This window comes from Melanerpes formicivorus, unplaced genomic scaffold, assembly GCF_026170545.1.
Source record: "Melanerpes formicivorus ecotype bairdi unplaced genomic scaffold, bMelFor1.0.p_v2 SCAF_29, whole genome shotgun sequence".
Lineage (NCBI taxonomy): Eukaryota > Metazoa > Chordata > Aves > Piciformes > Picidae > Melanerpes > Melanerpes formicivorus.
In genome coordinates this window covers 5,719,397-5,743,914 of record NW_027142381.1, presented here as the reverse complement: position 1 = coordinate 5,743,914, position 24,518 = coordinate 5,719,397, and the positions used below count along the sequence as shown (strand labels likewise).

Here is a 24,518-nt window from a genome sequence, read left to right as displayed (position 1 = left end):
CCAACCTCCCATCCTCCCAGTCCCACACCCACTCTACTAATGGGCTCAGGTTGTGTTTGCCCACTTCAGAGAAACTGGGAATTACTCCTGAATTACTCCACTGGGAGTTATTGTCTGAAAATCTGTTTTACTCAGACTGAGGTTACCTCATCATCAAGTCCCTCACCTTGAAGCCCAGGAAGAACTCCTCCATTTCAGCATCAGCCATACTAATCAGGTGTGAGGGATTAAACCTCACAATTATAAGCTCATGCTCCAAGTGCTTCACAATTAACAACTCCTTGACTCAAATCCTCTGAAACACATAATTGTTAACTCTGTGTTACAGGACAGGGAAGCAGAGAGAACTGACATGCCTCACCCAAGGTCACAGTAAGGATCAGGACCCTGGAGCTGCTGGCTGCCTGCCTGCTGTGCAGCTTGATTGTCTGCACCACTTTCTGCCAGGGAATGCTTGCAGACTTTCCACTGGTGTCAGACAAAGTAGGACTTTAATGAGATAAAAGTTGACCCCTCATGATGATCTTTAGCCATTTTAATCCCATTTTCCTCACAGCTCCAATGTTTTTCACAGAAGGAAGGATCAGGATTACTACTCAGTTTTTCCACATAATGATCTATATTTGATCTAAGCTCTCAACCACCTGCTGCACCAGCTCCCATAGGGACATCCACAACCAGAGCAAAACGGGCTATGGAGTGGAGAAAACCATTTCTCAATCCCCCAGGGTGGAACACCCAGGGCTGCTGCTCGGCAGTCTGTGCAGTATGGCTAATGCAATCACAGTGAGAGCAAGGGGCAAGCATTTTACCATGGTCACAGGAGGGGGACAGGACAGATGACATTTTGGATTGCAGATTTGGTAAGTCTAAGATGCCCTCACACTCTGTGTGCTCTGAGGTAGCACACATCACTGTCTTCCCAGTAAAGCACTAGCCTTGAAGTTCTGTTTCTTTTACTTCACTCAAGTATAATTACCAGTTGAATGACCTGCTTCTCCAATCCCAGAGCAGAGGGAGAATCTCAGTAGAGAAGTGACCCCAGAAACACCTTGGGAAATGTTTAAATTTCTGCCTTGACTCTCTTTTTCAGAGCTGGAACCCACACAAGATTATTTGCCTCTGGCCTTTGTGCCATTTGTGTTCCACAACCTGTCCTTCGCTTAATCCTCCCCTCCATCAACATATTAATAACCCAAAGGTTAATGCCATGAGCTTCTGCTGTTCCAGGGACTGAATTAACTGGGGATCTTCCATTTCATACTTTCTTCCTCAATATGAATCCTGTCAACTCTTAAGCTAAGAGCAATAAACCCACATTTTCTACCTCAAAAGTCCATGTTAGTAATTTATTCCTCCATAGTTGAAGCAGGTAGGGAGTCCCCTGCGTGTGGAGTTCAGCTATGTAACCCAAGCGTGCTGCTCACTGATTCAGTTCAGAAAGCATTTCAGCCATGCCAGACTAAAGCATGAAGACAGATGCATCTCTGGTGTGATGTTTTGAAACACTGGATACCTTATTTGAATTGCAAGGGCAGGATAACCAGGAATAAAATAAACCTATTTGTGGTGCTCTTGCGACGTTCGAGCTTCCACAAGGCAATCTGTTGCCTGCAGAAAAGTTTGTACTCATGGTCATCTGCTGCTCTAAGAGGACTGTGACATCTCTCTCACTCTAGAATAGAATAGAATTAACCAGGTTGGAAAAGATCTTTGAGATCATTGAGTTCAATCTATCACCCAACACCATCTAATTAACTAAACCACAGCATCAAGGACCCCGTCCAGTCTCTCCCTAAACATCTCCAGTGATGGTGACTCCACCACCTCCCCTGGGCAGCCCATTCCAATGGCCAACAGCTCAGCTATTTTTCACTGCCTTGTGTCTCTCTGCCATCCCTCCCTCCTCAAAAAAATAAATAAAAGGGTGCTGAAACAAAAGAGCAACAAGAACTTAGGGGTTAATTCATAGCTCCCCTGCCAGCAGAAGACTGATCCTTTGTTGTCCTGGAATTCTGTTTCCATGTGCTAAGATATGTTAATAAATGCTGGTATCTGAGCAAACTCCCAAGCCTCAGACAGAAGAGTGATTCCTGCAATACCTTGAAGGGAAGGGTTGTGTAAATCAAGCATTTAGCAGAATGACTTCAGTAAAAACAATACCATTAACGGTCCATGGTTGTGCAGCAAATATGAGTTATTTAAGTAGTTGTACTGTGCCATACCACACCTGAAATGGGTGCTTAAAAATCCATTTTCCAAAAGTGGCTGAGCCACTGACAGCTCAGAGCTTGAGTGAAAGCCTAGGGGGCCTGGGCAGATCACTTTCACCCTGCTCCAGCATTGCTCCTGAGATTGATATTGAGACCGACAGATGAAAGACTGAAGGAGGAATATCCTCTGGGAGATGACTACCCAGCGTGGAAGGAGGATTGGTGTGCATGTGATTGACTCTAATCTTAAAGTCCTTTCCTGACAAGAATTCAGAGTTTTGCAGACATCATTTCATTGAAATGCCCTCTTTTCCTATGCCCTTCTTACTCTTTAGGCAAGTGAAACAGTTAACAAAAATAACAACTTCCCTGCTAACCAGAGATTGTTCTGATATCCTAATTAACAGGAAACACACTGCCACAGCTCATGGTGCCATGAGAAAAAGCAAACAGAACTGCTGAAAAGCAGGGCAGATATAACAGCAACTCCAACCCGTGCTGCTGTGCTCTTTCCTACAGACATCTCACCCCCCTACACTTGTTCTGCATGATGTTTAATGCTCCTATCCCTAAACCTCCAGGCATGCTAACAGTAAGACAGCCTGGGAACAAATACTAAACAGATGCACATAGCTAAACTGACAAAGACCACTCTAATCAGTTCCAAGTGTTTCTTGGGGGTTAGAATGAGAGCAGGACTGGATGCAGAAGGCCAGATTTTCAGAGAGATTTAGTTTCATAGTTCCATAGTTTCATTCAGGGTTGGAAGGGACCACAAGGATCATCTAGTTCCAACCCCCCTGCCATGGCCAGGGACACCCCACACTAGATCAGGCTGGCCAGAGCCTCATCCAGCCTGGGCTTAAACACCTCCAGGGACGGGGCCTCGACCACCTCCCTGGACAACACATTCCAGGGCTTCACCACTCTCATGGTGAAGAACCTCCTCCTCACATCTAGCCTGAATCTCCCCACCTCCAGCTTCATTCCATTCCCCCTAGTCCTATCACTACCTGAGAACCTGAGAAGTCCTTCCCCAGCCTTCCTGTAGCCCCCTTCAGATACTGGAAGGCCACAATGAGGTCACCTCGGAGCCTTCTCTTCTGCAGACTGAACAGCCCCAACTCCTTCAGTCTGCCCTCATAGGAGAGGTGCTCCAGCCCTCTGATCATCCTTGTGGCCCTTCTCTGGACACGTTCCAGCACCTCCACATCCCTCTTGTAATAGGGGCTCCAGAACTGGACACAGTACTCCAGGTGCCAAGAGACACAGATTAGCCCCTACTCTTATTTTCAGAACTCCTTAAGCTGTTTAGAAATTCATATTTGAGAATGAAATGCCTAAAACTTCTGGTCCACCACCAGTTTAGGCAAAACTCAGGGTAAGGAGTGACAATATCATACTGTGAAAAACTATCATGGCTTCATCTGCTTGAAACACAAAGGGAATGAGCTGAACAGGTCAGATGTCAACATTTCTCAGTGACCACAGTGCTCTGGATCCTAAGCATCCCATTCCTTTGGATAATCCTCAAAAACTCTTGAGGAGCACACCGTTTTCCACCTCTTTCATGTTTGTCCTGCAGAAAAACAATGTTCTCTGCTACCTGGTCTTTGTGCAACAGCAAACAAAGCAAACCTAGGCTTGGCCAGCCATGGCTTTCCTGGATTAGATTGTTTGCAGAGTATTAGTCATAGAGCCAACACCTTTACAGGTCAGCAACTCTTTGGGAAGGTTCACTTGGACTCCACCTAGCTTGAAAGAAGGCAAGGAGATGGCTGCAGAACAACAAAGGTGGTTTTGATAATCTAACACTAATTACATAGAAGCATCTGCTCAAATAAGGCCTCCAACTCACTTAGCAAACAGACTAAAAAGCAATTACAACATGAACTCTTCTTTTCTGAAGAGTTTTAATGGTGTGTTTGGACTGTCTGGACTGCCTGACTACATTCCCTGTGGAACAGCTACAATATGCAACAGGAGGAAAAAGCTAAGAGAAGGCAAAGATTTTGATCTATGTAATCACTGTGGACAGTGTAGCAAAGCAACTCAGGCACTGATCTACAGAGGGAAAAGAGACCAGAGGAATCTAGATTACAAAGTGTTAGGGAACAACAGAGACCTGTATTGGAAAAGCTACAGTACCAGAGGCTCCAAATAAAAGGCAGCATCTTGATCTGACAGATTCCTAATTGAAAGCTACAGAGACCACTGACAATCAAGAGCTGAAGACTTTGCAAAGCTTGGCTTTTTGATTTCATCAGAAGGTGTGAGTCTGGAGATCTGGGCTGCAAGAAGCACAGAAGAAAGGGCACAGTTTTGGTAACTCAAAGACTAAGTCATGACAAAACTACTTGTCATCAGTGTGAGTCTGGTAAAACATTCTTTTGAAGGGTGGCCACTAGAAGAGACTCTCCCACAGCAGGAATGCAACCCAATAGGAGAGACAGCCTTACATTTGAAGTATCTCCATGCAGTTCAAATTCTACCAAAGACAAGCAAAAATGCACCTTTACAGATGCACTTCCAGTGCAGCTCCTACAACCCACAGAAGGCCCCATTAACACCATCCTCTTCAGCTAATTGCGCAGTGGTTTCAGAAGAGAAGGCACCCAGGGAATCCCTGCTGCACCACCAGAAGATTTCTTAACGGTCACAAATATTTTCAACTCCTTGAATTCACCCTGGGCAGTAACTCTGTCAGCTTATTCCTTCTTACAGAAAAAGTTACATTTAATTATCTTTACATTTAATTATCTTCACATTTAATTATCTTTCCCTCCCCCCCAAAAAAGTGTTAAAATGCAACCAGAAGAACAGCTCTTCTCAGCATCTGGGGGTTCCAAGCTCTCAGCCCAGCCACAACAAGAACAACTGAAGCTCAAGCTCACATTGTCACAGCTCAATGGTATTACAGTGGAAACAAGGTCGCATTCAGAAGGTACATGAGAGGAGATCTGATCAAAACCCTGCTCACAAAGTCTCATTGTGAATTCCAGCTGACTTTCTTTCCCCTTTATGGGCCTGTTCACATACAATTCCTCTCTGAATAACAGCAGGAGTAGTTAAAATCTCTTTATTCTGAGAGACATGCCAGTGTCCATACAAAAGAGCTCCTCTGAACATTTTTTTCATGCTATTTACTTGGGTTTTCTGAAGGTTTGTTAAGAGTCAAATGAAAAGCCCAGCTTGGATATGCCTGTCCTGAATACAATACAGTTTTGTCCCCAGTGCAGGTTGTACTGTAGGAGGGAACTTTTGCTCAGAAGTCTAAGGACCAAAGATACACATGTGAAGAACATTGGTAAAGCTGAAAGGAGGCAAGAATTGCTCTATTCATGTGTATCCTGAGCTAGCACACCCTGTCTTTGCTTTCACAAACACCAATCAGAATCAAGAAGCATTGAAAGGGCTTCACTACATCAATAAATCTCTGGCACCAGGAGAATCATCATAGCATCACAGAATAGTTTGGGTTTCAAGGAAGCTTAAAGATCATCTAGTTCCAATGCTTCTGCCATGGGCACAGACACCTTCTACTAGCCCAGGTTGCTCAGGGCCTCATCCAACCTGGCTTTGAACACCCCAGGGAGAAGGCTTCCACAACCTCCCTGGGAAATGTGTTCCACTGTCTCCCCACCCTCACTGTAAAGAATTTCTTCCTGATCTCCAGTCTAAATCTCTCCTCTTCCAGCTCGAAGCCATCCTATCACTACAAGCCCTTGTAAAAAGTCCCTTCTCAACTTTCATGCAGACCCCTGCAGGTACTGGAAGAACACTATGAAGCCTCTCTGGAGCCTTCTCCAAGCTGAACAATCCCCAACTCTCTCAGTTTGTCCCCATAGCAGTGGTGCTCCAGCCCTCTGATCAATTTCTCAGCCCTTCCCTGAACCTGCTCATGAGGGTACCACTGCATTCCTCTCTGCAAGGAGGCACATGAATCTCCACAGAATAAGCAAGCAATGCACATCACCATGTGTGCCAAGGCAGGTGCACCTCACAAGTGTCACCACAACCCTTACCACCGTGCTGCTTCAGATGTCTGGAGTACCCAGCAACCTGGGTAACAAACACTGAGCCATCCAAAGCAAATGGTCAGGCAAATGCTTCAGAGAAACTTTATATCACACACTGACTGGAATGCCCCTTGGGTAAACTCAAGCCTCCTTTTTTGGGAGCTGTTAAGACCAGTGGGCTTGCCAAAAAAATTTTAGTCACCTGCTAACTCTTCCCCTGGTCTACCCCCCCCAAAAAAAAAAAGAATGACTAAAACTCTCAAGAATGACTAAAACTTCCTATACAGAGCATGATCCCCAAATTAATCTGGTGGAAATTAAAGAAGTCCAGAATTTCCCTTCTTTGCAATGAAGTCACCCACACCTGCTGCTTCTTTTTATGCTATTTAATACTTTTCACAACCACAGAGCTCATGATTTGGGGGGGGGGGGGGGGAGGAGGGTTAGTTACATCATTTTCATGTTCCTTAAGCAGGCCTCAACTCTACATACTTGTGGCACACCGAAGTCCCAGGGATTTCTGTGTGCTGTGACACTTCCTGATTTTATTTGTGCTGGAGCTTTTCCTGCCAATGCACCTGTCAAAATGAGATGAGATCAGGTATAACCATCTCCTACCTACAGCAAGCTGAATTCTAAGCCAAACTGCATTCTAGGAGGTTTGTAGACAGTAACTGTTCAAAAGCAAACACCCCCCCTCAGAATAATACTCCAAAATGTGACTCTCTCAGCAAATGGAGATGAAACTGCTGGGGTTTCCCTCAAGTAAAGGATCCTCAGTTTGAACTGGTTGGGAAGTTTGGAGTTTCCTTTAGCTCCCCTGCTGCTAGTTTTGAAGCCTGTGCTGGCCAGAAGGTGGTTAGCAACCACTTTTCACAGCCTTGAAATTCCCTGACACTTCCTAAAGGAAGGCACTGTTCAGCAAAAAATAAATCAATGGATTAGCTCTGAGGTAAAGGAAGAAAATTAATCTCTCTGCTCAGGTTGTTTCTAAGACAAATGGCTGCTAGCTGGAGTAAGAACCCCAGGGGTTTCCTTGCAGATAAGTGGATAGAATAGGGTGGGATAGAATAGGGTGGGATAGAATAGGGTGGGATAGAATAGGGTGGGATAGAATAGGGTGGGATAGAATAGGGTGGGATAGAATAGGGTGGGATAGAATAGGGTGGGATAGAATAGGGTGGGATAGAATAGGGTGGGATAGAATAGGGTGGGATAGAATAGGGTGGGATAGAATAGGGTGGGATAGAATAGGGTGGGATAGAATAGGGTGGGATAGAATAGGGTGGGATAGAATAGGGTGGGATAGAATAGGGTGGGATAGAATAGGGTGGGATAGAATAGGGTGGGATAGAATAGGGTGGGATAGAATAGGGTGGGATAGAATAGGGTGGGATAGAATAGGGTGGGATAGAATAGGGTGGGATAGAATAGGGTGGGATAGAATAGGGTGGGATAGAATAGGGTGGGATAGAATAGGGTGGGATAGAATAGGGTGGGATAGAATAGGGTGGGATAGAATAGGGTGGGATAGAATAGGGTGGGATAGAATAGGGTGGGATAGAATAGGGTGGGATAGAATAGGGTGGGATAGAATAGGGTGGGATAGAATAGGGTGGGATAGAATAGGGTGGGATAGAATAGGGTGGGATAGAATAGGGTGGGATAGAATAGGGTGGGATAGAATAGGGTGGGATAGAATAGGGTGGGATAGAATAGGGTGGGATAGAATAGGGTGGGATAGAATAGGGTGGGATAGAATAGGGTGGGATAGAATAGGGTGGGATAGAATAGGGTGGGATAGAATAGGGTGGGATAGAATAGGGTGGGATAGAATAGGGTGGGATAGAATAGGGTGGGATAGAATAGGGTGGGATAGAATAGGGTGGGATAGAATAGGGTGGGATAGAATAGGGTGGGATAGAATAGGGTGGGATAGAATAGGGTGGGATAGAATAGGGTGGGATAGAATAGGGTGGGATAGAATAGGGTGGGATAGAATAGGGTGGGATAGAATAGGGTGGGATAGAATAGGGTGGGATAGAATAGGGTGGGATAGAATAGGGTGGGATAGAATAGGGTGGGATAGAATAGGGTGGGATAGAATAGGGTGGGATAGAATAGGGTGGGATAGAATAGGGTGGGATAGAATAGGGTGGGATAGAATAGGGTGGGATAGAATAGGGTGGGATAGAATAGGGTGGGATAGAATAGGGTGGGATAGAATAGGGTGGGATAGAATAGGGTGGGATAGAATAGGGTGGGATAGAATAGGGTGGGATAGAATAGGGTGGGATAGAATAGGGTGGGATAGAATAGGGTGGGATAGAATAGGGTGGGATAGAATAGGGTGGGATAGAATAGGGTGGGATAGAATAGGGTGGGATAGAATAGGGTGGGATAGAATAGGGTGGGATAGAATAGGGTGGGATAGAATAGGGTGGGATAGAATAGGGTGGGATAGAATAGGGTGGGATAGAATAGGGTGGGATAGAATAGGGTGGGATAGAATAGGGTGGGATAGAATAGGATGGGATAGAATAGGATGGGATAGAATAGGATGGGATAGAATAGGATGGGATAGAATAGGATGGGATAGACCAGGTTGGAAGAGACCTTTGAGATCATCGAGTCCAACCTGTCATAATACTTTTCAGCTCAGAAACCTAGCCCAGAAGTCCATCACTCAGCCATTCCTGGGTTAACAGTGGTGACAGGACAGCTGTACTTCCACTCCTGGAAAAAAAGCCCCAATTATTCCAAATAGCACAACAGTGTTGAGTGGTTTGAGAAGGACAGGAAATTAAAAAGCAAACAAATGAGAAAGCAACCCTAAACCTAACTACATACACTCAATTAATAATGGTCAGCACAGAGCAGCAAGTAGATTCATTCCTCCATGTACCATGGGTGTCCCAAGTGAACATTAAACACCTGATCCGGGGCTGGAGGTTCCTGAGGAGTTACCTAAAACCTCCTGGCTCAAGAATCCAGTAGGAAAGAAAAGTGAAAAGAACCCTCTGCTCCTTTCAGGCATATCAGGTCCTTTGCCTCCCTTCTCTAAGCTACCAAAAATCTACCTAGTATCACACCTATAAGCACAAAGGGTAACCAAAAAAAGCAAGTTTTGGCAGGAAAATAGCAACACTTCCACAATAAGAAGGCTAATTTATTCAACCTGTTTATTCAGCTGCTGCTGAAGCCACGCTGTGGAACCGATTTTGCTATAAAAATATATCTGCATGGGGCTTTCCCTTTCATTTCCCTTGTTAGAGGCAGGTCCTGATCTGATTCCCTGCCCTTCCCAGAAACACTTCAGCTTGTCCCACTGAGGGAGCACCAAGCCACCACAGAGGAAAGGAGCAGCAGAAAAGGTCCCCACACAGCACCGCTGTTGAGTGCTTTGTGTGAGGAAGCCCTGACCCGAACCCTCCAGCGCAGAAATGCCAAGAGACTGAGCCTGACTGACCCCAACCAACTTCTTTCCTCTTGAATTCTCAAACCCTGATCATTCAGAAAGAGGAGGAAAGGGGAAAAGAAAAGGATCAAAAAAAAATAGAAAACAGTGAAAGGAGGTTCCTCCTGCTCCCCCTAAAACAAAGCACAGGACTTAAGAGCTGGAAGCCTTTGATTGTTTGGTTACTGCTTAATAACCACCATGCACTGCACTGCTACTACAACTGCCTTTTGTTTAATGAAATGTGATGACCACATAAACAACTCGGTTTTACTGTCGTTTCCAGCCCTGCTCCAGTGAGGGGGTGGGGAGAGGACTGCAATTTAGTTTCCACAGCTCATCCAGGGCTTTAGCTCTGCCCAGCAGAGCAATGATAAGGGAGCCAGCCAGCCAGCATTGTCCTGAGCTGCTGATATTAGGAACTGGGCTGAAATCATTAAAGTTATCAACGCAGGAGGAGATGCGTCAAGAAAAGAAATGAGACAGAAGGGGAAAGAGGAAGAAATCTCATAACATAATGAGATGCTTATCTGCAAAAAGTTGCCCACTTCAAAGCAGGAAGGGCTCAACTCCACGGTAAAAAAAATAAAAGAGCTTTTAATTAAAAGCTCAAAGATTTTCCACAGTCAAGCAGCCTCAAAGAAGCTATGTGTGGAGGAGGCTGAGAGTAATTTCTGACATGATTAGTCCATTCTTCAAGCTCAAGGTTTTATGAAAGCAGCATTTCTCAAGATCTAGAAGATAAGGACGGTGGAAATATCCTCAGTCTCTCCAAGCACTGTCCCTTCCCTTCCGATGCCTCCACTCTCACCAGCTTTTGTTCAGGAAAAGCCTGCAGAAACACTAACAGAGCTTTATGCCTTCCACCTTAGGGCAAGATCAACTCTAAGTCTAAACCCAATGGGCAGTCAGATGGATACTCAGCTTTGGGTTAAGCAAAGTTACTGCCATGGCCTTCAGGACGTCAGGAAACGTAACGTGAAGCATCTCTGTACTTGCCTCAGCCAGCTGAAGATGGGCTGTCTGCTGCACACAACCTTCCATTACTAGGTTCAAAAGCCTTTCAAGATTTAAATAAATGGTACCAGTTCTCTGGAGCACTCTTTCCATTCAAGGCATATCTGCAGACAGGGATGGATGTGTCACCACTGCCACAGCCCTTCCCAGCATTAGAACAGCAGCGTTACAGGCTTCCCTTGGGAACAAGAGAGCCACTTCTGCTTGGTCATATAATTTTTTAAATGCTTTTCTTTTTACTTTCAGAGGAAACAGGGTTTTGACAATTCACCCTTGAACAGATAAAATGATACTTTCTCTCTACAGGCTGCAATTTATTCTATCATGTGGCAGGGAGGAACACCAGGGCCATTGTGCTATCGCATGCTCCGCGAGCTGCTGCTGTGGGCTTTTTCCAACCAGAGAATAGCAGTGCCTGCAGTGATTGGTGTTCATGGAAATTCAATTTCATCCCCACTTACCAGCTGTTAACTGTGAGTAAGAAACCTCAGTGCTGAGCTGGCTCTGTTCTGCACAAGCATAGGGAATTACCTCTGCTTTATTTCAGGAATCATACTCCTCTTGCTCTAGGAGTGTAAACATTCAGATTTACTTTGGAAGGTCTTTCTCTTCCCTGTCTTGCAGGGAACTAGGATCCTGCCAACAAATTTATCATTATCCACACCCTTGTGGAAAGAATCCCTACAACAGTGATTATATGAGGCATAATTATATGGTATTGTGAGATTTCTACATCTTCAGTATAAATGCTGCAATATCAAAATAGAGAAAACCTTAAGGGTGTGGAAAACACAAAAGAATATCCTCCAGACACAGGGAAGAAGCCACCTTTGCACATTGCTTCACTCATGTTATTCAGAACAACTTTCTGTCCTCAGTACAGGGTTTCTCCATCCAGTTGGGAGTGGTCAGAGACAGCTCAAAGTGATGATCAGGAACACAACATGCTCAGCTTCTACCTTTTCCTCTATGGCATTTCAAAAGCATTGCCTCGGTGCGTTCACGTTTGCCTTACAACAATCGGAGCACCCACCTATTAACATGCTTTCTGCACAAACCTATCTCAAGGAAACCATTAAGGTGAAAGGCAAAAATTACCTTTTAACCTGTAAAAGGTAAACAAGTCCAAATCCAAAGGCTGTAAGAAAAATCACATGGCCTTACAGGTTTTTCTGCTGAATTCACGAATCCTACTGTAACAGCCCGAGGCAGCAGCTGTGTAGAAGGGCAGTGTCCTCAAAAAGAAGACTATTTGCCCAATAACTATTTTGTCTTCTTTTTTTGTTTAAGTAGGCTTTCAATTTTCAGCTATCATCCTAGTTTAGAAATGGAACAGATTGTTGAAAGCAATCAAAACATAACCGACAACCATTTGTCAGCTTATCCTGAACATTGGTCACCAGTCGACAAAGAAATGCAAAAGAAACGTTGAGCATAAGCTACAGATCAGCAGGAGAAGAAAGAAAAGGCAGCCAAGACAAGTATAATATGTCAAATGACTAACTGCACCCCGTCCCTAGAGCCTCTTTCCATACATTACTAAATATGACTTCACTGGAGTCATGGGTAAAATTCTTATTTGCCTCAGTAGTGTCCTACTTTCATCAGTGATTTTCAACAGCTAACATCAAAGCCTCCATCAAGAGACAAATATCAGAGGAACACAATTTTGCTCACAGCACATGGGCCTATTTACTTAGAGCCTAGTGTTTTTCCTAAGCAATCAAGCAAATTCCAATCAGGACAACAAACCCAATGTGGTTCTTTCATCTTGGTAACAAATGGAAGAAAGTGCGTCCTCATTTCAGCCAACACATCCCCTGTGCACGCTCAGAGCTGGACCCTGCAAACTCCTGGGAGCCTTACACCCTGCCAAGGGTGTATTTTTCCAGTCATCAAATCAAGTTTGCCTGTGAGAACTCTACATTTAAATTTTCCTGTCAATAAAAATTTAGAGCTTGTTAGTTGTGCTGCACAGGCTGATTAAAAGGGCAGAAAACTGCAGTTCTGATCTAATTCCATAGCCTGAGAGAAGCGACTGATGAGCACAGATCATACAAGGACACAGCACTCTGCCTCAGAACATGCAATCCATATCTATTGATGCTTGTGGGAGAACATTACTGCTCCATGAAATAATACATGGAGCATTTCAAAAGGTCTCTGAACACATCTACTTTGGGTTATGGGAAGGAAAAAGTTTGTATGGCAAACCTAGCAGTGCCTATTATCATCAGAGATCCTCAAGTTCCCATCACCTTTATTCATCATGCTCAATTTGCTTGGAGAATACAGCATGGGCAAGTATCAAAACATAATGGAGGTATTAAAGATTTGTCAGCCTGCTAGTGGCAGTCTGAGAGAGCCACAGAAAAATCAAATCAAGTCCTCTTCAAGCAATCCGGTGCCAATAAAAATCAGAGAAGCACTTTCCTTCGGTTTTACAATTTCATGTTGTTCTGAAGGCTACACTCCCTGTGGAAATCAGAGGTTTTATGAAGAATAAATTAATGAAATAGAGAAGGAATTGAAAAGAGAAAACAAATAAAAGAAATTACTCTGCTGAAGGACTAATAGAAGCTCCAAAACACAGGACTGCTTCTGAATCAACTGGTGAATTCCTCCAGGGCTCTGGCAGGTCTCAGTGGGAAAGCCAAAGTGCAATATTTGCTCAAATTTCTCCAGCTAGCTTTAATATGTTGAGGAGCCAAATATAACCCCTCTCAAAAAACAAAGCAAAACACACCCTTTGTTTTTATTCAAAGGCCAGCATTATTCTCTCCTCCTTTCAGTCTTTTCCCTTGGAGTCAATACTGTGTCAGAATCAACACACAAGCACAAACATCTGGCTGTTTCCTTATCACTGCCACTGTCCAGCCAGCTGCAGCACACTAACTAAAGCAATTAAAGAGCCTTCATGAAAATTAGCTTTTCTATTTACTCCTGTACTAGAGGTACTGCTCATAGAGCCTAAAACACCACCAGCACTGGGGCAAAAGCTCTATCCACAGGACAAGATTTTGCTGACCAGCACATTCAATAAGATTCCCAGCAGAAGCTGCCTCCCTTGATCCAAGAATGGCTTTAATTTTCATCAGCAAAACAATCTAACACAAAATGCATAAACCACATCCTGCTGCCTGCCATGCCTTGAAAGCTCTTCTTGTAAAAGCTCTGGTCCTACCCACAGAGCAGCTACTCCCACTCAGCACATCCTCCCGGGCCAACATTAGCTCTTCCCTTAGTGTAGGAGAAGTTATTCCTGATCTTTTCCATTAATTTAGCACTGCTGGCCTCTCATTTTGGGATTAGGGGACCTCAGATTATCACCCAATTCTGCCTCAAGCAGATAAATTTCAGAGGCAGCAAGTTTAGTCATACTCATGACTAAATCCCTCTAAGAGGCCAGTCCAAACTGTGACACAGTCTCTTGGCCGGACTCATTTCCCTGGCCTGCAGAGCAGTGCCATCTGACATCTGTTTGTCAGTGTTTCTGAAACGATTTAGTAATGGCAGGCCAGTCAAGTCACAACACAAGACTAATCAGAGCTGGCCCTAACTAGCCTTGGAAGAGAAGCTTAAGTCAAGTAGAAGTTACCCTCTAGGGAAAAACAAACTTCTTCAATACCAGTTTAATCAGCAGCATGTTTCTGCTCCGAAGAATGAGAGCATTTGTAAAACCCCCATGCAAGAGTGACTTGTAGGAGGAAGAGGTGACTAAGGAATTAAACAATCCACTGGAGAGCAAATTGTGGTTTGTTGGCTCCACCGGGAACAAAAGGTCTACGGCTCGCTGCCCGAGCTCGAAGAGGACATGACTTACTGTCGGTATTTCCATGAAAGCTGTTATGTGATTCATTAGCTCTGCTGGACCCTCTCTCCTCTCTCCCTTCCCCCCACACCATCGTTAAACTCATCTGTTCTCTCAAGCTCTTGCTTGGGAGAAACGGTGTGCTGACATACAGAGCGAAAATGAACGGCTCCCATGTTTAGAATAAAGGAGGATGGAAGAGAAGCAGATGAGAGACTAAAGAGTAGCCAGAAGAAGCAGCCTGACTGCACACCCCCCAAAAAAGAGCGACAGAAATCCCAAGGAACAATACATCTCTACAACATTCTTTATCTTGAAAGTCTCCATATGTTTTACAAACTATATATCCTACACTGAAGAATCCTTTCCTTCAACACCCCCTAGGCCAGGGCAAGGGAGACCTAAGAAAACAGATCAACACTGGCTTAGAGAACACACCGACACTCGATATTCTCATCCAAGCCATGGAAGCATGTTTTACAAATAAGCACAGTCCCAAAAAAAAGGCTAACCCTTGGATAACCCCCACCCATCACCTTGTTCCAACTGGAATTCAACATTTCCATTCAACTGCCTCTTTCAAGAAGAGTTTTTTTGTGTGTATTGAGTCATCTTTTCTTTTTCCTCCCACCTCTTCCCAAAGATATTAATCACCACATCACCTGCAGATGTTTGGTGGATAAACAAACCCCCACCATCACCGTGTCAACTAGTGTCAAGGAATCCCAGCTCTCCCCTTCAGAAAGTTCAGGCTGCCTCACTGTTTCCAAGGCAAAGTAATGTTTGAAAGGCTTTCTGTCAATAAACAGCGCACTGGATGACACTGGATTCTTCCACACAGCTCCCATCAAACGTTCCAACTGTTCCACAGGTGCTCTGGTCTCTCTTTGTACACACTGATGGCTCTTGGGGTAGCCAGTTTCAAAAGCAGAGACTTAACCCTGCTGATGAACTGCAGCAACATTCACTATTGGTTTACATCTTTTTTTCTGTACTACTTCGTAGGTGCTCTAATTCTAAAACCTCCACATGCTTTATGAACATTCAGAGCACTCAGGCATAGCAGGAAAAGTGACCTCTTGCAAGGAACAGAGTTTGGGGGGAAAAAAGATGCAAACTTGGGTTACACACCACTAAAGCTCTTACAAGCGATTGCACAAGTGGCCTACAGTAAGTTTTAAATTAGAAGCCAGGCAAGGCCTGTAGAATCATAACATCACACCCTCAAATCCTTTTTAGCCACTCTTAAACTCTCAGCAACATGTAGATTAATTTAAAATGAGATTATTCTGGGCTGTTACAGAGTGTTGGAGCCCTTCTGTTTCAAGCACAGCCACCAGACGCCAGCAGTAGATTACTTTGGAGGAGACACAATGTAGGATGCCTTCCCTTTCTCTGTCTTCATCTCTCTATATGTCCCTCCTCAGCTAGTTACATTTCTTTCTGATTCCCCTCTATTAATGTGCTAGCTTCCAACTGCTCAGCTTAGGGCAATAATCTCCTTCCTGTTCCTTGACCACACTGTGCAGCCCACCCAGAACTTGGGGTTATCACAACTGTACTTATAGCCCAAACCTTGACTGCTAGCTGCAGCGTCACGATCACTCACATGGGCACTGTCAGACTCTCAGAGTTTTGTTTCTGGGACCTGTCTTATTTTATTGAGTTTTGAAACTAAAATATATCCTTGTCCTAGAACTACAGCCTTGTTAGCCAAAAGCTAAGCATCCCTGTGTCCTGCTATTCCTATTTACACCTAACAGGCAAACCATATATTCTCCTAACTATATGAAACTAAGTATCTTACTGTAGGTTATAATCTAGTTTATAAACCAGGCATTTAGGATCAGAATTTAAAGGCCTCAGAGTCCTGTGACATCAATTGGAGGAACAAGTGTCTATAAATCTGTCCCAAATACTCCAAGATGCTACATTTGGGGTGAAAGACTTACAGAAGAGCCATGAAGTTTCTTACAGAGAAAAACCAAATAAGATCACTCTGAGTATCGTGCTCAGGAAACATGTCAAGGACTGATTGTCTGTAGTTAAAGCTGGCTCATGAGCTAGATCAACAGAGAGGCCTATTCCTGGGATTTATTTTTGGTGATTCCAAAAGGACCAAAGGTGGTGTACCACATTTACTCAAGGTGTAGGTAACCCTGAACAAGAGTTAAAGTAAATTCATCCAAGCACACAGCCCAACACATACGCTGCCATATTTCAGTCTGAAAAAACCCCAAGTCATTACATCTTAACTGTCAAGAAAGCAACACCAATTCTGCTTCTGATGTCTTGTTCTCATTGTCCTCTGACTTCCAAAGCCATTTTGCACAAAGCAAGGAATGTTGTCAGAATTAAATTTTGTCAGCAGGAACGTGCCTGAAACTTTTTTCCCCGTGGTTAAAGAGAGTTTTGAGCGTGCAGTTCAACACAAACTGCTCTGAGTTTCCATCAGAGACCTTACGAAGAGTGAGGACACCAAAACAAGGCTCAGTACAGCCTACACTTAGATAAGCATAGTTTTAAAACAGTTGAGGGGCAACAGAAGCATAACTCTTTCGAAAGACAAGAGAAAACAAAGGATGAAAGAGATTTTTCAAACCCCACAAGGGGTCTGCACAGTCATTCATCATCGATATTAACAGTAAGCTCCTCAAATCTCACCACTGGCCCTCCAAAACCTGAGTCAGCTTTCTCAAACTCTGATCAGAAGTTAGCAGTGTGCCTCCCCACGCCGTTACCCATCTCTCCCTTAGTTTATTAGCAATATTATCCCTCTGCAACTGACAGCTCAGCTCCAGCAAAACCCCTCCAGCTGGCAGGGGCCAGCGCAATATAGATCCCAGGGGCTTGGGATGTAGGCAGCCATACTTTCCAGCCTAAAGTCTAACTTTCCCTTAGGGCAGCATTTCTTCTGGTGACTGGATACTGGCAGCTTTTGTGTTCTTCGTTAGCCTGCTGATTAGCATACTGCTAGAGAGTTCTCCACTACACCTAACTGCTGTTCCAGCACTCACTGGCAGATCTATTGTGAGAGATCCTGGAGCAGCAGTCCAGCCTTGTCTGCCTCTTTTCCTCACAATGGGAAAGATCAGGTACCTGCCTATTTACTTTTAAAACAATAGCTATAAATCTAACCCCATGTTATAGAGAAACCCTGATCAAGTAATAACAACTGTAATGGAATTTTGTGAATGAAATTCCCCATGGCAACAGTAAGAGTGTCAGGAAATACAACCCAGTCCAGTTTTCTTTATGTTAGGGGGTTCTATGCTCAGAGACAGAAATAAAAAGCCGAAATCAGGGGGCCTACTGTTTCCCCCCCCCCCTCCTCTTTCAGCAAGCAAAATAAATCAAAAGGCAACCAAACCAGTACTACAGCATCGGGAACAAATTACCAGCGCAGTGTGGACGCCTGGCACAAGGGGAATTGGATATACCTGATCCTAGCTCTCCGCTTTCTATACAATCTGCTACTGATTAACATGCAAAGCACTGCACTTCTAGGAGGACAATGGTGGGAAGACCTTCCACAAAGGCATCGTTTTAAATTCGAGGGCCTGGAAAATTTCAGGCCTCAGGCCAGGAACAATGGTGAAGGCGAAGAGAGGCGAGCTGCGGATCCTGACAAGTTGCGTGTCCATCACCAGATACGGTTTGTAACTTTCTAGCTGCATCATGCAGCCTGCACACAACACAATCTGTCAGGCAGCGAGGTCCCTCCCCTGTGGGCATTCTGCTCCAGCCAGCAAAGGATTCCTTCCAGAAAAGCTTCCTTAAGGCCGGTGCTGTGATCTCAGGTAGGCAGCAGTAATAAGCAGCATTTACGAGGCAGAAGGTAAACAGCAATAATTTCTCGGGCAGCCTCCAAGCCAGCAGCATTAGCTCTGACAACAGCCTCTTGTTTCTGCCCGGCGGGACACGCCGGTGAAACCCCCACGCCCCCCACAAAACCAACCCACATCCCCTGCGGTCACAGCAGCCCCCCTACAGACCTTGATCGTGCTCCTCGGCTCGCCCCGGCTGGTTGCCCATCTTCGGGGGGTGCCCGGCTCCCGTCCGAGCCCCTCTAGGCCCCCGGCGCCCCGCTCATGCCTGGCTGCGGGGCGGACCTGCCCGGATCTGCCGCGGTCTCCGCGCCCCAACTTCCAGCGGCGGAGAGGAGTCAGCTCCTGGCCGGCTGCTGGCCCCAGCAGCAGAGCCTGCTGCCCATGCTGGAGCAGCTGGGGCTCTCCCTCCTAACTCATTACAATATTATGCACCGAAGGCCGGGCTGTGCAGTTAATTAGCTGCCTGACTGCTGGAATAAAAGGAGGGGGAGAAAGAGGCAGGGAAAGAGCTGGCTGAGGAAGGAGGAGGCTCCACGGGCGGGGGAAGCCACCCAGGGGCAGGCAGCGCGAACTGCAGGCGGGTCCGTGGAAGGCACGAAGGGTGTCTCCTGCGCTCCTGCAGCCGGGAGCCACCACGGGCAAGAACTCCGCTTGGCAAGTCGAACCGCAGTGCCCAGGGCAGCCGGGGGATGGGGCCAAGAGGCTGTTTCTAGCCATAAAACAGCAGAGTTCAAAGCAAATCCTGAAACGCAGCCGGGGGCGGGGAGGAGAGGAGCAGCAGGAGTCTCAGTGATGACAAGAGCAGTCAAATGCCTCCAAAGCAAAGGCAAAACTCTTTTTGCCCCCAATTCACAGCACCCATAGCACACTTGCCACATAGCAAACAGACCTTGCTACCCTTAGGTCTAAGTACACTGCTGAGGAGAGACTCTTGAGAGCTGTCCTTACCCAAACCTGTCACAGGAATTAGGAGACTACGTTTCAGAAATGCTCAGCACCTTCTAAACACTAAGATAACTAGAAGATAGCAAAATGGACATTGAACTCCTCTGAAACCTGGCTGTGACCGTGAGCACAAGACCCTTCTGAAAGCCCTTGTCTGTCAGGTTTGTTCTCTGGGGCACACTAGTCAACACACTAGAGCTTCACATCTGTGTTAGAAAAGCAATGATACAGGATACATTGAGGACTATCAAAGCCTAATTTTTTGTTGAAGTAAGGACATGGCATTTTGTTATTCCCTAAAAAAAACCCCAAAAAAATTATTACAGTGACATCCAAAATTCCTCTCATGCCAGTTCCTTGCAAGCACTCCAAAAAACCCCAACCAAAGCAAACCTGGGAGCCACTGCTACAAGTAGAAGCTGCAACCACAAACATGATCTAGGTACTGTAACTCTATCACCAATACTTTGGGCTGACTTTGCCTGCGAGAGCAGCTGCACACAAGGCAGCTCTACCCACAGAGTGGCCAAGAGCTGACCCTTCAGAGAAAGCAATCAAGGTGCTCCTCACTGACTCATGATGTACATGGAAAACAAGAAGAGAAAATGACTCCAGTGATCAGTTTCCATTACATGGATAATCACCAGAATTGTCTTCTTAACGGGATCCTAAGCTTAAACCAGATTAATTTAGGGGACACAGTCAGGGAAGTTTAGGCTTGAGGTGGGGAGGAAGTTCATCACTGAGAGAGTCATTCATCATTGGAATGTGCTGCTCAGGGAGGTGGTGGAGTCATCATCCCTGGAGGTGTTCAAGAGGGGATTGGATGGGGTGCTTGGTGCCATGGTCTAGTCATGAGGTCTGTGGTGAGGGGTTGGACTCGATGATCTTTGAGGTCTCTTCCAACCTTTGTGATACTGTAATTTCTGCAGGATTTTGCTGCCTATCTAGTTGTGAATCCACTTCTTCAAATTCAACCCCCCAGAGAACATTCAAGTCAACAGAAGCAGAGTTTTGCTAATGCTTCAGTACAACAGGGTGAGCTAGTTGTCAGGCTTAAATTTTTCATTGTTCTTGCTCTGACATTTTATGGATGAAGCTAAAAGTTTTCACACAGCTGTCTATATTAGCATGACATTAAGCAAAACTCCTGTCTGTTTCTGTCATATGACATGCCAACTTAAAAGGCTTTGTTTAATGAACAAGCCTCATGAGCCCTATTAAGAAAAAAAGAGAGAGAAAAGGATCATTGATAATACATTCTTTCTCCAAAAGTCATCTTACAGTCTCTTAAGCCTTGTATCTCATCAGGATGGGTGCTCAGCTTGCCCTTCTCAAAGGTACAGCCACAAATGTATTCAAATTACTCTTACTATACAAATTACTATAGCTCCAAGTGAAAGATTTTCTCCTGTTACAGGCTGAAGAGTGACTTCTGCTTTTCTTCAGCAGGATTCACCTCAGGGATTTCATTAGCCAAGACAATTTCTCGGGTTGATAAATCCTGACACCAAGCATTTATTATTTCAACACCTGCTCTCTCTGTTTCTGTAACACAAAAGGGAATAGTGTGCCAGGGTCCCAGTACAGCATGGGGTGCAAGCCCAAGTCATTGTGAAACTTAATCACTGAGTCAGAGCAAACACCTGAAATCTGAGCACTGCAGAAGAGCCATGGCTGGAAGAACCAATCTGTTATTTTTGACAGCAGCATGAAACATAAGGCAGAACCTTCTCACACCATGATATGGAGAATGATGTCAGGCAAAAGGCTTCTAGCACAAGGCCACGGTGGAAGGTAAGGTATAGATTTTGAAATGCAGCTGCAGCCCAAGTAGAAGTCATGGATAAGAGATTACTGTTTGTGGGGCTTGCAGCTCAAAGTGAGGAAAAAGGAATGGCAGCAAGCATGGCTTCTACAGTGGTGACTAGGGAATAAATTATAAACAGACACATCTTTAGGCAACTGAATGTTATTCAAACACTTGACATTATTTCCCTTCTTCCTCAGTCATAAAAGTATAAAAATGAATGAACAACTTCATCTCTCTACAGCAGATTAGCTGGTTTCTTCCTAGGCATGAAGTTTGCTCATCCCTTTGCACCATCCCCTTATGAGACTTGCCAATAAAACCCCACAAGCACTCCTTTTCTAGAGAGTGAGAATGGGAGTGAGTTGCTCAAGGTGGGAGATACATAATTCTTTCAACTCACTAGTCAAAGGACAGGACTGACTTGCCAGCCATAACCTTTCCTTGCATCCTACACTTCCAACACAGCAAACAAATTAGTATGACCTCTGCTCAGAGTGCACTCCAAGCTGAGAAGGTGTGAAGGTGCCACAGAATGGTCTCAGAGTTGCAGTGGCCAGGTAGTTGGCTGTCTCTTCAGAAAGCTAAAGTCTATAGAAGTCAGAGAGGCTAAGCAGGACCTCCAGAGGTTGGACCTTCTGACCAAGACTGAACTAAACCATGGGTGGACACCATCTCTCAACACCATCACCCTATCATGCTCTGCTTCTTCCATTAATGCTAAAGATTTTATGAGCCCTAGGTACGCAGGTAGCAGGGTAAAGGTCTACAGAGGTCCATCATGCACATATAGACCCCAAAGGATTAGGAAGGCAGCACCTACCCTGGAACCCAGGAGAACCAATCTATTTTTAAGCATGCAAAACTATTTTTTGTTGTTGTGAGGATAACTTGATGAGGTCACAGAGAAGTTCTTGGCACAGGAGTACAGCCTTCCAGGAACCCATCTGAGAAGCGGCTATCAATCCCTCCCTCTTACGTATTACTACAGTAAAAGCTAAGGCATGCCAAAAGCTGCTAAAAACACACCAACCAACCAACCAACAAAAAAAAGCAGTGGGGGAGAAAAAGAATAATTCAAGGAATGCCAAGCCCTCTCCTGATATGCATACTTGTTGGACCAGGCCAGCTTTGGATTCCTTCCTTTCCCTCCCATGCTTTAAGTGCAAACACAATGGCACTCTGCCAAGGCCAAGCCATTCTGACTGAAATACATTTAGGCCTAAAGAATTTGTGCTAAGGATCATTTCTCTTCAAACCAGCTGAAGGAAAGCTGATAATTAACCTAGGGCAGGTAGTCAATGCAAGGTTCTGTTGACTTTGTTGAATAACTTCACTAAAGAAGCCTGGAAGAGAAATAAAACCAAAGAGAGGATAGATTTGCACTCTTCCTGGAACATCCAAGCAGGCTGCCTTTTCTGTTTGGGTGTCCTTAGCAAGGCTTTTGCTATCATCACAGTTTGCTTAGAGCTGTAATGGATCTTCCTATATGTGTTGGCTTGAGCCAATTAACTGTCAACAGTTTGAGTCAGGTCGTTACAGTCTTAAAGATTTCACATTTCAGTATCCCTACCACACACTGAATCCTCTTAACTGGCTCAGGTCCCAGGGTGGCAAACACGTGCCAAGAAAGTCATTCTCAGGGGAATATAGAGCAGAGGAAAGGGTCTCTGGGTCTTTATTTCACAGGAGCTCTGGAGCTCTCTTCCACAGAGCATTTTAACACAAAGTTGCATGCACAAGCTTCGAATGTGCTCCTGCAGATGCAGGGCAGTAAACATAAATTGTGCAGAATAGGACAGCAGAACCCTGAAAATGGTCCACACTGCAGACAGTGTTGTCAGCAGCAGCCAATTCTGACTTGTTTAATAATGCAAGATGACTGCAGCCAGCCTGTGAGTGCCTCTCAGAAACTGTTATCCTCAACAGGATCAGGTATCAGAAATCCCAACAGACAGGCACGACAGTGCACTGCTCTCAGTTATGGAGGAGGGTGCATACAATACAGCCAACAACAGAACAAAAGGATAATTATGTCAGTCAGCCTTCATATGCCACCTCCAGAAAAAAAAGAAGGGAGCATCCATCAATAGATCTCCCTAGTCTGGGGAATCATGAGGCTGACATCTGGAGCCAACAGTTTAATAAACCCACTGCTATTATTTAATTAAGGAGCTACTGAGCTCCTCCTGCTCCCCTGGAGTAAGTGCCTTTCCCAATTGGAGTGTCCTACCAGAAGGTAGTTATCAAGGGGGGGTGCAAAAGAAACCCCAAACACAGCCATGTGAAGCAGAGCCCATTCCAAGCCATTCTAAGATGTAGAACTGTTTGTGGGTTACAGAAAGAAAGAGCAAAGCTTCGGAGAAGGTCAAAGTTTACCACAGTAGCAAAGATCAGGCAGGACCTTTGTCAAAGGCATGAGAAGTGAAGATGTGCATTGGAGAATGCAGGCTAGCACAAGGTGGGGGGAAAAGATCATTGCAAGAGGAAATAAGAGAAACTTGGCTGCCATAAACTGATTCTGGAATGCCAAATTTATCTGCCTCAGTTCTGCAGCCATCACTTTAGAGGTTAGTGGGGGAAACCTTCTAAAATGATGCTGAAACTTAGCCTGATTACTTGCTACCTTGGGCAATCACAGAGAGAGAACTATGGGGAGGAGACTTGACAGGGTGCTTGGTTGCATGGTTTAGTTGATTAGGTGGTGTTGGATGATAGGTTGGACACGATGATCTTGAAGGTCTCTTCCAACCTGGTCTAGTCTATTCTATTCAGCTAAGGTAATATCAGAAATGTTAAGGTACAGATTCACACTTGCACCAAGGTGTCTTAACCAGCCATGCAGGCACTTCCCAAGCGTGTTTAGCTGCCCATATGCACATCCAGCTGCACAGAGAGCTGTGGATGTAAGCACAGAGAGCTGTGGATGTAAGCACAGAGATGTATTCCCACATTATTTTCCCTGTTAAATTCCTGCAGCACACCTTGCCTGTTTGAATGACATCTTGAAAAAGCAAATTTGGATGGTTTGTTTTTTTTTAAGTCTTCCTTTCCTTTTTCACATTTGTTCTGGAGCTACAATCTCTTTTTGTCTTGAATAATTTAGCAAGAGCTGTGTCTTTCACCTGCAAAGGGCAGACAAAAATGCAGTTAGCTTTGCAGGTGAAGTTTTGGAGCATATTTATCCTTCCTGGGAAACTCCAGAGGAGATCACTCATTTGGTTTCTAGTGAAGAATTGTGGGCTAGAACGCAGCAAGCTCATTAGTGCCTCTCACACTTCTCTCTCTCTTTCACAACAGAAACTGACACAGTAACGAGACCGAATGCGAAGTGCAGCAACCTTTCCACAAACCTGTGGCAGCCCTTTGATGTGGCAGATCACAAAAAGCAGGCCCTGTCAAAAACTGATGGATGG

The 24,518-nt window shown here is 45.0% G+C and overlaps 1 protein-coding gene across 3 annotated transcripts in view; it reads right to left on the bottom strand.

Annotated features, from left to right (window-relative positions):
- SPECC1 (sperm antigen with calponin homology and coiled-coil domains 1) overlaps positions 1-24,518 on the bottom strand; it is a 110,587-nt gene that overhangs the window by 50,910 nt on the left and 35,159 nt on the right. Inside the window, exon 1 of one of the 3 annotated variants that reach the window (XM_068154687.1) lies at positions 18,513-18,823. The exons of the other annotated variants lie outside the window; for them this stretch is intronic. Within the exon in view, the coding sequence (XP_068010788.1) occupies positions 18,513-18,552 (40 nt within the window). The 5' untranslated portion in view covers positions 18,553-18,823. Of the gene's footprint in view, positions 1-18,512; positions 18,824-24,518 lie in introns of those variants that run through there. 3 annotated transcript variants of the gene reach the window in all.